Here is a 16178-nt window from a genome sequence, read left to right on the forward strand (position 1 = left end):
TGGTGTGAACCAGTTGCCATTAATAATGTTCAGCGTTTAGGGAAGTGTAAAGGAAGAGCCAAGTCTTGAAACATAATTATTCAAATTATTCAAATGCTCAGATCTTAGAAAAGAGTATTTCCTTAAACTTTTCTGTTCATTAAAATACAGATATGAATTGTTGAATCAATGGACAGTAGCCCAGGCAGGCTGTGCTAATAATCCACACTACTTTAATGAAGCTACACCAATTTACACCAACTGAAGATCTGGAACATAATCAATATTTGTTCATCTGCAGTTTTGAAAACATTAGAAAATACAGGATGAAGGAGTCACACTTTCGGATTTAAATGGTTACTCCCCCAAACTATTGATATTGCAAAGCAAAGCCTAATCTTTCAGTACTGGCCTGAGAAAAGGATCATAGGTAGAGCAGCTCGGGATTCTGATTGAACACACCCTCAGCAGCTTCTGTTCTCAGGACTTCTGTGGAGCTCCTGGGAGAACGGAAATATGTCACAGGGTGGTGGAAACTCCATTAGGGCTGAGACCCATTTGAGTGTAAAGGGCCGAGGTAGAGTGGCAGGTGCAAATTACACATCCTCCACAGACCTGAGGAAGAGCTCTGTGTAGCTCGAAAGCTTGTTTCTCTCACCAACAGAAGTTAGTCCAATAAAAGATATTACTTCACCCACCTTGTCTCTCTAACCTCCTCCATATATTAATGGGGGTGAATTTGGCCAAGAGTTTTGAGTCATATATAGCTGCCTAATATACAGAAGTTTTAAGCCTTACTAGTGCACCCTACCACCACCCACTGACACCCACCAGTATGCATTTTAAGAGCCAGTCCATGTTGGGTGGCTTGTTCTTTGGGATGACAGAGCGTATGTCGATGAACGTACGTTAGACATGCTGTTCTGTACTGTATTGTTTGTTCCAGGGCACTCAGTAGATTATGGCAAATCCTTGGTAGCAGTTCCTGTGTATGACAGGCACATACAAGTAAAAGTATGCCTGTTCAAACTTTACCATAAGAAATCTTATTAAGAATAATATATTAGAAACTGCCCCTTTGGTAACTTAGTTGTACACTTTTTGAAACTAGTTTAAGATGTTGTAATTCTCATCTGTATCAACTAAATAACAGCCAATTCCTAGTTTGAGAATTGTGGGAAAATGTGTGATACAAAGCCCTGATTCTCATCACATTTAAACCAATGCAAATCTGGAGTAACTCCACAGAATGCAGTTGCAGTGGAGTAAAACCAGTGGGAGCAAGATGAATGTCAGGTCCCAAGTATTTGTGTTTCTCCTTTTTATTTTTTTGGCCATATTTGTGCCTGGTTGTTTTTCCATAAATCCACTTGCAATCTTATTAAGGTCCTGATTCAGCAAGGTACTTAAGCACATGCCTAACTTTTAACCATGTGAGTAGGCCGAAAGTCATTCATATAGATGTATGCATCCCTTCCAAAACGGGGCGGGGGCTGAGGGAAATAAAGCTATGTGCACCAAACTGGCAAGCCCTATATCTAATGCCTCCTTCCTGATAAGCTGTACCTTCTGACTACAGTCCCACATGTAACCCCATTAAAAAAAATCCATACATAAAATGTGTCTTAGGTCTTGAAAGGTAGCTTCAATTGCTTGTTTCATTGCAAAAGAAAAACCTCAGTAAGTTTAGGTTCATTTCATTAAGATTTTCTATTCATGCATAATTGTTTTGGATTGCACCTCAGAACATTCATAGCTCTTGCATTATTTTCTTCACCTGAGCTACTGAGAAATGGACTGTACATTTTATTCCTCTGGAGGACTAGTTATTGTTACAGCATAGCAACAGGAAAGGATTTGCTAAAATTAGCTCCACTATTTGTACTTCATTGATTTAATTTTCGCACACCAAAAAAAGTTGAAGACAAGAGGCTTATAATTATCCAGATAAAAATGTCACTGCACAGGAAATGGTGAATTGGCCAATCTCTCTTAAAGCTTTGCAAAGACCATTGGACTAGTGTCATCCATGTGATAAATGAGATAAGATGGGTAACTATGACTAAACAAATACAGCAAAGGAGGGGAAGGACATATGGTAGGACTTCTTAGAAAACAATCTGAATTGCATGACTGAGAACAATTAAGCTAATAGTCAGAATTAACAAAATCAGTGATCCCTAACTAAATATAATGGAATAAATCAGTACACTGTCAGAGTACTAGTACTGAAGCATGGCTTAGGTAAGACCAGAAAACCACACAATTTGAAGATTTATACAGAACGGTTCTCTATTACTGTTTGTTCTTTTAATTTCATGGAAGAAAGAAGTCCCTCTTTCCTTTAAGAACAAGGAAACTTCCTTTGCATAAGATGAAAAAGAGAAGGATCTAGTATAGCTACTGAATGCAGTAAAATAGGACGGAAAGAGTTATTACAAAACTCAGCAAATAGAAAAATCTTTGCACAAATATTCAAATCCATTTTCAGCCATTTAGCATTTCCTTTTGGAGAACATTTAACTGAATATGCAAGTAGTAATTTTTCTTTTGTCCTTTAATGAAATTCATACACTTTTCTTTTGTTCCCTGATCGTACAACATATTGCTAATAATCAAAGGGAGAATTTTGAATTATGTAATCAAGATTTGTTCTTCATCGATTAGATATGTAAGACCAGGAACAATACCAAATAACTAACCAACTATACTTACATAACTAACCCACTCAGCACAAATTAAATACTTGATAGTAGAATTCACAGTTTGCCACTTGGATGAACTGAAACCCAAGAATTTGGCTGAAGAAATTCACAAATATTTTTGAACAACAAATCCATTTGGTAATTTTGCAGTCTCTTAACAGACCATCTGTAAACCAAAAAATGACTAAAATCATTGTATCAATTATTTGCCCAACTCTAGTTCGTATAGTATTTGAGATGAAGCAAAGAAAGCAAAGAAATAGGTCACCAAATGTACAACACAGAAGACTACCTATATGGATAGTATTAAGGCCTTATAAAGGGCTTGTCTACAGGGAGAAAAAGCCTGGAATAGCTACTGTAGAATATCTATTGCTGTATAACTATTTTGCGCCAACTCTCATGTGGATTCTTTGATTCTGCACTAAGGGTATATCTACACTGCAATAAAAACCCAGGGCTGGTCCGTGCCAGCTGGCTTAGGCTCCTGGGGCTGAGGCTGTGGGGCTGTTTCATTGCAGTGTAGACTTCTGGGCTCAGGTTGCAGCCTGAGCTCTGGGACCCTCCCACCTTGCAGAGTCCTAGAGCCCAGGCTCCAGCCCGAGTCAGCTGTCACAGGCCAGGCACTGGTATCTAATTGCTGCACAAAAGTACTCTAAGCCTTGGTCTACACTAGGAGTTGAGGTCGAATTTAGCAGCGTTAAATCGATTTAACCCTGCACCCATCCACACGATGAAGCCCTTTTTTTCAACTTAAAGGGCTCTTAAAATCGATTTCCTTACTCCACCCCCACAAGGGGATTAGTGCTGAAATCGGCCTTGCTGGGTCGAATTTGGGGTACTGTGGACACAATTAGACGGTATTGGCCCCCGGAGCTATCCCAGAGTGCTCCATTGTGACCGCTTTGGACAGCACTCTCAACTCAGATGCACTGGTCAGGTAGACAGGAAAAGGCCCGCGAACTTTTGAATTTCAATTTCCTGTTTGGCCAGCATGGCAACCTGCAGGTGACCATGCAGAGCCCATCAGCAGAGGTGACCATGATGGAGTCCCAGAATCGCAAAAAAGCTCCAGCATGGACCGAACGGGAGGTACGGGATCTGATCGCTGTATGGGGAGAGGAATCCATGCTATCAGAACTCCGTTCCAGTTTTCGACATGCCAAAACATTTGTCAAAATCTCCCTGGGCATGAAGGACAGAGGCCATAACAGGGACCCGAAGCAGTGCCACGTGAAACTTAAGGAGCTGAGGCAAGCCTACCAGAAAACCAGAGAGGCGAACAGCCGCTCCGGGTCAGAGCCCCAAAAATGCCACTTCTATGATGAGCTGCATGCCATTTTAGGGGGTTCAGCCACCACTACCCGAGCCGTGTTGTTTGACTCCTTCAATGGAGATGGAGGCAACACAGAAGTAGGTTTTGGGGACGAGGAAGATGATGATGGTGATGAGGTTGTAGATAGCTCACAGCAAGGAAGCGGAGAAATCAGTTTTCCCGACAGCCAGGAACTGTTTCTTACCCTGGACCTGAAGCCAGTGCCCCCCGAACCCACCCAAGGCTGCCTCCCAGACCCGCCAGGCAGAGAAGGGACCTCTGGTGAGTGTACCTTTTAAAATACTATACATGGTTTAAAAGCAAGCATGTTTAATGATTAATTTGCCCTGGCATTCGCGACTTTCCTGGATGTACTCCCAAAGCCTGTGCAAAAGGTTTCTGGGGAGGACAGCCTTATTCCGTCCACCATGGTAGGACAATTTACCACTCCAGGCCAGTAGCACATACTCGGGAATCATTGTAGAACAAAACATTGCAATGTATGTTTGCTGGCATTCAAACAACATCCGTTCTTTATCTCTCTGTGTTATCCTCAGGAGAGTGATATCCTTCATGGTCACCTGGTTGAAATAGGGTGCTTTTCTTAAGGGGACATTCAGAGGTGCCTGTTCCTGCTGGGCTGTTTGCCTGTAGCTGAACAGAAATGTTCCCTGCTGTTAGCCATGGGGAGTGGGGAGGGATGGGGGACTAGCCACGCAGTGGGGGGAGGCAAAATGCGACCTTGGAACGAAAGCACATGTGCTATGTATGTAATGTTAACAGCAAGGTTTACCATGAAAGAGTGTGCCCATTGTTCTATAAAATGTGTCTTTTTAAATACCACTGTCCCTTTTTTTTTCTCCACCAGCTGCATGTATTTCAAGGATCACAGGATCTTCTCCTTCCCAGAGGCTAGCAAAGATTAGAAGGCGAAAAAACTCACTCGCGATGAAATGTTCTCTGAGCTCGTGCAGTCCTCCCACACTGACAGAGCACAGACGAATGCGTGGAGGCAGACAATGTTGAGTCCAGGAAAGCACAAGATGACCGGGAGGAGAGGTGGCAGGCTGAGGAGAGTAAGTGGTGGGCTGAAGAGAGGGCTGAAGCTGAAAGGTGGCGGCAGCATGATGAGAGGAGGCAGGATTCAATACTGAGGCTGCTGGAGGATCAAACTAATGTGCTCCAGCATATGGCTGAGCTGCAGGAAAGGCAGCTGGAGCACAGATCGCTGCTACAGCCCCTGTTTAGCCAACCGCCCTCGTCCCCAAGTTCCATAGCCTCCTCACCCAGACACCCAAGAACGCGGTGAGGGGGGCCTCCGGCCACCCAGCCCCTCCACCCCAGAGGATTGCCCAAGCAACAGAAGGCTGGCATTCAATAAGTTTTAAAGTTTTAAACTTTTAAAGTGCTGTGTGGCCTTGTCCTTCCCTCCTCCACCACCCCTCCTGGTGCTTCTCTCCTCCACCACCTCTCCTGGGCTACCTTGGTAGTATCCCCCTATTTGTGTGATGAATTAATAAAGAATGCATGAATGTGAAGCAATAATGACTTTATTGCCTCTGCAAGTGGTGACTGAAGGGAGGAGGGGAGGGTGGTTAGCTTACAGGGAAGTAGAGTGAACCAAGGGGTGGGGGGTTTCATCAAGGAGAAACAAACAGAACTTTCACACCATAGCCTGGCCAGTCATGAAACTGGTTTTCAAAGCTTCTCTGATGCGCACGGCGCCCTCCTGTACTCTTCTAACCGCCCTGGTGTCTGGCTGTGCGTAACCAGGGCCCAGGCGATTTGTCTCAACCGCCCACCCCGCCATAAACGTCTCCTCCTTACTCTCACAGATATTGTGGAGCGCACAGCAAGCAGTAATAACAGTGGGAATATTGGTTTCGCTGAGGTCTAACCAAGTCAGTAAACTGCTCCAGCGCGCTTTTAAACGTCCAAATGTACAGTCTATCACCATTCTACACTTGCTCAGCCTGTAGCTGAACAGCTCCTGACTACTGTCCAGGCTGCCTGTGTACGGCTTCATGAGCCATGGCATTAAGGGGTAGGCTGGGTCCCCAAGGATAACTATTCAACTAGGCATTTCAACATCCCCAGTGGTTATTTTCTGGTCTGGGAATAAAGTCCCTTCCTGCAGCTTTTGAAACAGACCAGAGTTCCTGAAGATGCGAGCGTCATGTACCTTTCCCAGCCATCCCACACTGATGTTGGTGAAACGTCCCTTGTGATCCACCAGTGCTTGCAGCACTATTGAAAAGTACCCCTTGCGGTTTATGTACTCTACGGCTTTGTGCTCTAGTGCCAAGATAGGGATATGGGTTCCGTCTATGGCCCCACCACAGTTAGGGAATCCCATTGCAGCAAAGCCATCCACTATGACCTGCACATTTCCCAGGGTCACGACCCTTGATATCAGCAGATCTTTGATTGTGTTGGCTACTTGCATCCCAGCAGCCCCCACAGTAGATTTGCCCACTCCAAACTGATTACCAACTGACCGGTAGGTGTCTGGCATTGCAAGCTTCCACAGGGCTATTGCCACTCACTTCTCAACTGTGAGGGCTGCTCTCACCTTGGTATTCTTGCGCCTCAGGGCAGAGAAAGCAAGTCACAAAGTTCCATGAAAGTGCCCTTACGCATGCGAAAGTTTTGCAGCCACTGGGAATCATCCCAGACCTGCAAACTATACGGTCCCACCAGTCTGTGTTTGTTTCCCGAACCCAGAATCGGCGTTCCACAGCATGAACCTGCCCCATTAGCACCATGACGCCCGCATTGCCAGGGCCTATGCTTTGAGAGAAGTCTGTGTCCATGTCCGCATCACTCTCGTCACCGCGCTGACATCGCCTACTCGCCCGGTTTCACTTCGTTAGGTTCTGGCGCTGTATATACTGCGGGATAATGTGTGTGGTGTTTAATGTGCTCCTAATTGCCAAGTGATCTGAGCGGGCTCCATGCTTGCCGTGGTATGGTGTCTGCACAGAAAAAAGGCGCGGAACGATTGTCTGCCATTGCTCTGAAGGAGGAAGGGGCGACTGACGACATGGCTTACCAGGTTGGCTTACAGGGAATTAAAATCAACAAAGGGAGTGGCTTTGCGAGAAACAGAATGGCCCCCTCAAGGATAGAACTCAAAACCTCAAGGATAGAACTCAGAACTGGGTTTAGCAGGCTGTTGATTTCAAGGAGGGAGGGAGGAGAAAATGAATACAAAACAAATCTGGTCTATTTCTTGTTTTGATCCACTTCATTTATCTTTATACATCTTGCTGGCAGCAGACTGTGCAGTACGACCGCTAGCCATCATCATCTCCTGGGTGCTCGGCAGAAGACGGTGCAGTATGACTGCTGGCCATTGTCTTCTGCTGGCTGCAGATTAAAAGATAGTGCACTGCCGGTAGGACTGAATTGCCATGAAACGAAACTTAAAAGGGAAATGACTGAATCGCTCCCAGGTTTGCCCAGGTGCCCCTGACCTCATTGAGGTCGGTTAAAAGAGCACCCTGGACTATGTAGCCGATGGCTACCAGTCATACTGCACTGTCTGCTGCCAAAAGGCAATAAACTGTTGCTGTGTAGCAATGCAGTACCGCGTCTGCCAGCATCCAGGAGACATAAGGTGATGGTTAGCTGAGCGGGCTCCATGCTTGCCATGGTATGGCGTCTGCACAGGTAACTCAAGAAAAAAGGCGCAAAACGATTATCTGCCCTTGCTTTCATGGAGGGACGGAGGGAAGGGGGGCCTGATGATATGTACCCAAAACCAACCATAACAATGTTTTAGCCCCATCAGGCACTGGGATTTCTACCCAGAATTCAAATGGGCGGCGGAGACTGCGGGAACTGTGGGATAGCTACCCATAGTGCAATGCTCCGGAAGTCAAGGATGCCTCGGTACTGTGGACACACTCTGCCGACTACATGCACTTAGAGCATTTGTGGGGACACACACAATCGACTATATAAAAACGCTTTCTTCAAAACCGACTTCTATAAATTCAACCTAATTTCGTAGTGTAGACATACCCTTAGTAAATGATAAGAGTCTCCACCTGGGGAGTGAAGAATAGCTATTTAATTTCACATCCTGGCTATTTTGCACTACCTTCCCTGTGAAAGTAAAACAAAGTGGCTGGTGTTGGAAAATATCTTCTACACTATTGTACTTTTGCATGCTGCAAAATTTTAGCAGTTTGTTTGAGGTTTTTACTGTCTCATTTTAGCTGTATTCTCAGGAGACCCCTAGCATGCTACTCAATCATTTTAAGTCAGAGATATTTTGTATGTCCCTGGATTATTTTGTTTGATTATAATGAGCTGAACTTTAGAAAAAACACTGGTTACCTTAATATTGATGTGAACACATGCTTCAATTTATTTATTTATTTGCATTCTGTTTCTCAACTTTTTATACTAATTGCATTCCTCCTTTTTTTTTTTTTGAGTTTTCCTCCCATGAGTTTTCCTCCAATAGTTCTTATAACCCAGAATCCTTACATATGTCTGCCTAGATGTATGCAGATTTCACCAGTTCCATTAATCCAACTGGAAGAGAATGGTCAAGCATTTGCTTTCTCAAACAGTAAAAATTCATCTCCACTATGTTTGGTGAAGAAGCAGAGGAAAAGGGAATCTGTTCACAAATACCAAGCATGCTTTCTATATTTCTCTACCCCAGACAGAGAACATTGACCTGCATTACCCCAACATGTGGGAAGACCATCAGAGTAAGCCAAAGGAAAAGAAAACTCAGTGAGATTCTCCTCATGAAGTTTCCTCCCAGTTCATCTGAAAAGTGAATGGGCCAGGTTAACTATTTACCACCAAAGAAAAATTATTCAGTCCTCAGACCAACTGATACCTTTGCAGAAATCAGGATTCTTCTAGAGTCCAGAATAGTCTACACATAGACCATGTGTCTCTGTTTTGCTTCATGGCACTCTTTCTGTCATCTGTGCAGTATCTGTGATCTGAATTTCTTCACTGTCAATGTGTACATTACATTGAAATACAATTTGAATGACACTTCCTTATCAAGTTCATAAGCAGAACTGTAGAAGCAGCTTGCTGCATATCCTGTAAAAAGATACAGAGACACAGCTCAGGAGAGATCAGATTTTGCAAAATTATGTGTCAGTGTTCCAGGTGAGTCTGTAGAAGCTCAGGAAAACCAGGTTTTTTCAGTGCAGAAACTGGCTTTATGTTGGGCTAACTTGGATGTATCTCCTTCCAGCAGGCTAATCTCAAGCTTAACCGAACCACAAAAGTAACCCTACTTCCTGGGCAACCAACCTCTTCTGGTTATTTGAGGGGGGGAAAGGGGAACAAATATTGATGCTGAGGAAAACATAGATATGGATTCAAAAGTGTATAGTCTGCCTTTCTGAATGTTTTATTTGATGGAAAGGTTAATTATTCCCTAAACCCTGCTGATTTAATGATCTGTGTTATTCCTTAGGCTATTAATTTCTGGTATGTCCTGGTGATGAATGATGAACACACACAGCGGCGCTATCTGCTTTTCTTCCTTTTGAGTTGGGGACTTCCAGCTTTCGTTGTGATTCTGCTATTAATTATCCTGCGAGGGGTCTATCATCAGAGCATGGCACAGATATATGGCCTGGTCTATGGCGATCTGTAAGTTTTTCCTCAAGAAAACATCAGTTGGTGATAGGATGTTGTGTATTTTTACTATATTTTCTTTAAATATAGACCGTCTCATAACTTTATGGGTAAATCCGTTAATCACTTACATGGCTGTGGAGTTCCCTCATCAGCAGAACCTCTTCAGTTCCACTGTGAAGTGTGTGGTGGTGATAATGTCTACTGGGCAGGAGAAGAAGGGGTCTGCACATTTCTTCTCCTTCACCTTTAAAATATTTTTCTTCCTCAGATTACTAAAACTGTTCCTTCTTAGAAGGTGAGATTATCATAACCAGGGTGTCAAATATATTTTCTAACATGTCTGTATTTGTGGGTCTGTAATACGCTGGTAAGTATTCTAAAATCTGGAGTATTCACAGTTTGAGCACTACTGTGGACACTAAGCTAATATAGCCTGTCTCAGAACTGTATTTAACCTCAGCAAAATGATCTTAATTAAAACAACACTTATTCATAAGACTCAAAATGTCTGTCTCCCAAAGGTGATGACAGAAGGGTGAAACATTATTTTTTCAAAGCCAAACCATATTTTTTAGTAAGCTATTTCAGGATGTGAAGTTATTGTGAAATACCAGGCCTGCCTCAGGTGCTTACTCACTACATGCCATAATTGCATGCTTATTGCATAAGAAGGCATAAATACACAGCTGCTTCTTAGAATAATACAAGGCATGTGCTAGTTTCTCTGTTCTGCTGTAACTCACCACAACTCTTGGTACAGTGTCTCAAGTACGAATGCCATTTCTTGACATATGAATGATAATCCCATTCAGGGTTACTGAAAAGCAGACTCTTTATGTACAGTTCTGAGGTTAGGTCAAAGGAGGAAAGAAAACATAAGAGCACATCCATCTTCTGTACAAGAGAAAGATATTAACCGTACATTGCGTTCCACTCAGTTGCAATGCAGCAAAATGCATAGGTTGGTTGGAAATGTAGCCATTCGTAATAACTGAGCATCTCTCAAAGTGACATTTTATTTTGAAAACAAAGATTACAGTGAGAAGTTTAACTGGATGTTAGCATTGGACTCCTCTATTTTGTTGTGTGTGTTGGCACTTAGATAAAATGATAACAAGTGGTTTAGGAATATAATAAATATGGTTCTGCATTGCACAGAATTGTTCCTTTGTGGCCAAATGCTCCACCCTTCTCAGTGGGCACAGGAGGCCCACTACGCATCAGAATTGGGTTGTTCTACTGGTCATTGTGGTCAGACTATGGAGTGGTGGCAACTCATGCTGTGAAACATTGTTTCATGGTGTCTGTCTTTAGGTAAGCAGTCACAATTCCCTCAAAAACAAGAAGAAACCCAAGGCTGAATAAGTAAATGAAGCTGAGTTACGCGCATGTTTGTTCCAAATGTAACCTAAAGATCTTTTCCCGCATGTTACTAGAGCTGGGCAAATGCTGGGGAGGATGTTCTGCAAGTATTCATCAGAATTTAAAAATGAATTTGCTTCGAATTTTGGACCTTTTTTTTTTTTCTATGAACATTCAGTGGAGTTACTTGTACCTACATAGATGCTTCCAGGAAATGAATTTGAAACTTATGGACACTGTAATGGGATGGGATACGCTTACTATAGCAAACTAACAGATTTCCCCAAACCCACTGCCAAAATACAAGCAGAGAAGTAATTAAATGAGCCAGACAAAGTTCTGATTGCACCCTTCACAAATAGAGGCTGCACATATAGATGCAATTACAACAAGCAAATCTTCATGAAGAAAAGTAAGGGTTTTAGCCTTTTATGACCTTACCTACATCATACTGACAGAATTATTACCCCAAGGTTTCTTAAGAAGCCCTTTTTATTTTTCTGTTGTAGAATATATGTAGTTTTGCGAATACCCTAGAAGCTCACTGAGTCAAGGTAGGTCTGAAGGATTTCTCTGCTAACATGCAAAGCCTACAGTGACTATGAGGGGTATTCTGGCTTAGCTAATGTTAGTATTGTGGAGGGGTATCTGAGAAGATTTTTCATAAATACTGCACTTGTTAAATATTACACTCATAAATTATTTTAAAGGTTATTGTTGTTACTTTATATAAAGAAGCCCCTCAAGGCCAGAAAGAAGGAAGGGGGCTGGGATGAGATATGTAATTTAATTTGTTTACTTTGAACCAGAATGTAGAAGGGGATAAAATGATGACATTTCCAAAGCCAGGGTCATTACATAATAACTCCAGCATCAGTGACAGAAATACAATATGGCTCCAGTGCTCTGCTCAAATAAGCTAATTTCCCATGAGAGCTGGAAGATTGGTTAAAATAATAAAAGTAACAGAGCCTGTATCTTAGCTCTCTTCTAAGTGATCGCTCCTTCGGGACCCTCAACTCTAAAGGGAACTGGGTTACTGCAATGACTAAAGAGCTCCATTATTCTTAACAAGAGTGCCATTGGCTTGATTAATGTTGATTAATGAGTAGTTAGGTGATTACATGGAGGGAACCTACGTTTAATGCCCAAACATTAATATGTGGCCGTAGTAATTCATATGAGATAATAGGAGAATGGCCCCTTCCTTGTATTACAGTCTACACACACACACACAAATATGTATATTTTAAATGACACGCTATCTCACATGCAGTAACAGACATTGTTCTTTGATATGGTAATCTACTGCATGCAGAAGGTGGCAAAAGGATCTTTTCTGTGTATATGAGCTCATGAATCAGATATACAGTATGCAATATTGAACTCTTCCCATGGATAAGAAAAGAGAAGAAGATGGTTACATGCGTAGTGGTGTGCTAGTGTTCACTATAGTATAAGTAAATATGATATCCTCTCTATTTTTAAACAAGGGAAATGTAGTACAGCAGAAGATCTGGTACTTATCAGGAAGTAGAGTGAGGCTTTAACAGCTGGTGAGGGCAATGTGAGGGGGGTCTTATGGATGAACTTGCAGGGAGATTGGTCAAATGGAAAGGAGGTTGGTATGCTAGTTGAAGGTAGAGGGAAGGTTTGTTTACTGGCATATGTCAAATTGAAGGTTTACGTCTGTGGAGCAGTACTGGAGTTTAGCAGGAAGGGGTTCAGGCAGTGGAAGAGCATGTCATCTTGGCTTAGAGGCTGGAAGCGTTGTGAAGAGAAGAGGGAGGGTTCATCATCTAGCAGTAAATCAGAGTAGGTACCTTGGCAATTGTTGCCCTCCCCTTCCCAAAAATAAATAACAAGTATTACTTCTCAGGCTTCTTATTTGCTTTTGAAAAAAGTCAGGTCCTAATGATCCCAAATGCATGTTTGCATAATTTGTGTTTGTAGTAACCAGAGGCCTGATCATGCCCCTGAAATCTGAGTGTGGAAGTGTCATGGAATCATATAAATGTAGGGCTGGAAGGGACCTCGAGATGTTATCCAGTCCTCCCCCATGTGCTGAGACAAGACCAAGTGTACCTCGATCATCCCTGAGGAGTGTTTGTTCTTAAAAACCTCTAAAAACAGAAATTCTATGACCACCTTCAGAGCCTATTCCTGTACTTACATTTCCATATGGTTAGGAAGTTTTTCCTAAAGTCTATCCTAAATCTCCCTTGCTGCAGATTAAGCCTATTACTTGTCCCATCTTCAGTGGACATGGAGAAACAATTGCTTACCATCCTCTTTATAACATATTTGAAGACTGTCAGGTCTCCCAGTCTTCTTTTCTAAAGGCTAAGCATGCCCAGTTTTTTTTTAACCTTTCCTGATAGGTCAGCGTAAACTTTTTCTCATTTTTGATGCTTTCCTGCATTTTGTCCATATCTTTCTTAAAATGTGGTACCCAAAACTGGACACAGTAGTCCAGCTGCGACCTCAGTAGTGCCAAGTAGTCTGGGACAGTTGCCTTGTGTGTCTTACATACGATCCTCCTGTTAATACATCTCAGAATGATGTTAGCCTTTCTAACAACTGCATCACACTGTTGACTTATATTCAGTTTGTGATCCATTATAATCCCTGCATCTTTCTGGGCAGTATTACCCCCTAGACAGTCACATCATTCTTTTGTATTTGCGCATTTGATTTTTTCCTCCTTAAGTGTAGTACTTTGCACTTGTCTTTATTGAATATCATTTGTTGACTTCAGACCAATTCTCCAATTTGTCAAGGTCATTTTGAATTCTTATCCTGTGCTCCAAAGTGCCAACAACCCATCCCAGTTTGATGTCATCTGAAAATTTTATATGTATACTCTCCACGCCATTATCCAAGTCATTAATGAAAATATTGAATAGTACCAGACCCAGGATCGACCCCATGGTACTTTATTAGATATTCCCCCCCAGTTTGACAGTGAACCATTAGTAACTGCACTTTGAGTATGGTTTTTCAATCAATTGTGCACCCACCATATAGTAATTTCATCTAGACCGTATTTCTGTAGTTTGCTTATGAGACTGTCATGTAGGACTGTGTCAAAAGCCTTATTAAAACCAAAATGTATAGTGTCTACTGCTTCCCCCTATTCCACTAGGTCAGTAACCCAGTCAAAGAAGGAAATTAGGTGGTTTCTAGGTGGTTGCAAATTGATGGTTTAATAATTTCCAGATATTGAAGTTAGGCTGACTGGTTTATAGTTTCCTCAGTCACCTTTGTTTGCCCTTCTGCAATCCTATGGAACCTCACCCATTCTCCATGGGTTCTCAAGATAATCACTAACAGTCCCAAGATTTCTTCAGCTGGAGTGAATTTCATCTGACCTTCCTAATATGAATATATCTAACTTATCTAAATATTATTTAACCTGTTTTTTTCCTATTTTGTCTTGTGTTCCTTGCCTCGTGTTGTTAATATTAATTGTGTTGAGTATCTGGTCACCATTAATCTTTTTAGTGAAGACTGAAGCAAAATAGGTATTAAACACCCTTTCTTGTGCATTTGATTTTTTCCTCCTTAAGTGTAGTACTTTGCACTTGGTGTCACCCTTTCTTGGTGTCATCAGTTGTTAGCTCTCCTTCCCTGCTAAGTAGAGGACCTATGCTTTACTTTGTCTTCTCTTGCTCCTAATCTATGTATAGAACCTCTTCTTATTGCCTTTTTTGTCCCTTGCAAGGTGTAGCTATTTTGCGCCTTGGCCTGTCTGATTTTGTCTGTACATGCTTTTGCTATTCTTTTGTACCCCTCCTTAGCCATTTGTCCATGTTTCCACTATTTGTAGGATTCATTTTGACTTTCAGGTCATTAAAGAGCTCCTGATGTAGCCATATTAGCCTCTAACTATTCTTCCCATCTGTACTTTACACTGGGATAGTTTGCTGTTGCTTTAATATTGTCTCTGTGAGAAACTGCCAGCTCTCCTGAACTCCTTTTCACCTTAGTTTTCTTCCCATGGGACTTTACCTACCAGTTCTCTGAGTTTGTTACCATCTGCTTTTTTGAAGTCCATTGTCCTTTTTCTGCTGCTCTCATGCCTTCCTTTCTTTAGAATCATGAAATCTATCTTTTTTAAGATCACTTGCACCCAAATTGCCTTCCACCTTCAGATTCACTACCAGTTCCTCCCCGTTAGTCCTCAGTGTGCAGATATCTCCCTCCGATGCAGGGTCAGCTGCCTCCACATTTCTATCAGGCCATCTAGCCTATCTCTTTGCTTTTGTAGGTCCTTGGTAGAGAAATGCTAAGTCTAGCCTTGTGAATGTTTCCAATAATAATTTTGTTTCAATTTCTAATATATATTTTAAGTGTCTGTCCTTGTCCACAGAACACTTATGTCTTAGAGAGGAAATATGGTCCAGTGGTCAGGGTACTAGTTGGTGATTTGAGACAACTGGGTTAAGTTTCCCCCTCTGCCACAGACTTTCTATGTGATCTTTAGCAACTATTTTAGGGTCAGATTTTCAAAGGTATTTAGGCAGATAGTCGCCTAGTGGAATTTTCAAAAGTGTATAGGCACCTAACTCCAGTTAAATCCATTGACATATTTTTGGTGTGTGTCTCCAAAATTGTATAGTTCCAATTAACAAAGTGTATAGCACCAGAAGCAGGGAAATCAGTAGGAAGACGCTTTAGAACAATGCAATCTAAATAGAGGGACTGCAAGGAGAGGCGCAAAACCACAGATGGAGCCGGGGATGAGAAGAGAGACGAAGCAGAAGAGAGAATTTATTCTGGTTGTCTGCACCCCTACCTCCCAAATACACTAGTGGTTATTCCAAGGAATAAAGTCAGATGTGCTTATTCAGCGTTTATATTTAGAGGGTTTACATCACAGGATTTTACTGGCTCCAAGCAGCTCTCAGTTTGGAAACGGCAACAGGTACAGTTATAAAACCACAAACTGCCAAATGACTTGGGACTGGAAACTAATCAGTCATTTATATAGGAAGTTCTGTTTTGTCATTTTGGCTGAAAACGGAAATAGCCAAACCCCTAATTAGTTAATCAATTGTTAGTTCACCTGGCATCTCAGACAAGGCATCTGAGAGTGAAGCAGCTATTTTCTCCCCACCTCTCTCCCTTGTACACAAATAAATAAACCCTATTTATAATGCTGTTCCCCTGCCAATAAACTTCTCTAGTAA

The 16178-nt window shown here is 42.1% G+C and overlaps 1 protein-coding gene across 1 annotated transcript in view; it reads left to right on the forward strand.

Moving 5' to 3' along the window:
* Positions 1–16178, forward strand: part of ADGRV1 (adhesion G protein-coupled receptor V1) — a 421530-nt gene that overhangs the window by 303695 nt on the left and 101657 nt on the right. Inside the window, exon 85 of the mRNA XM_074952844.1 lies at positions 9458–9636. Within this exon, the coding sequence (XP_074808945.1) occupies positions 9458–9636 (179 nt within the window). The remainder of the gene's footprint in view (positions 1–9457; positions 9637–16178) is intronic.

This window comes from Natator depressus, chromosome 5 (assembly GCF_965152275.1).
Source record: "Natator depressus isolate rNatDep1 chromosome 5, rNatDep2.hap1, whole genome shotgun sequence".
In the NCBI taxonomy this organism is placed as follows: Eukaryota; Metazoa; Chordata; order Testudines; family Cheloniidae; genus Natator; species Natator depressus.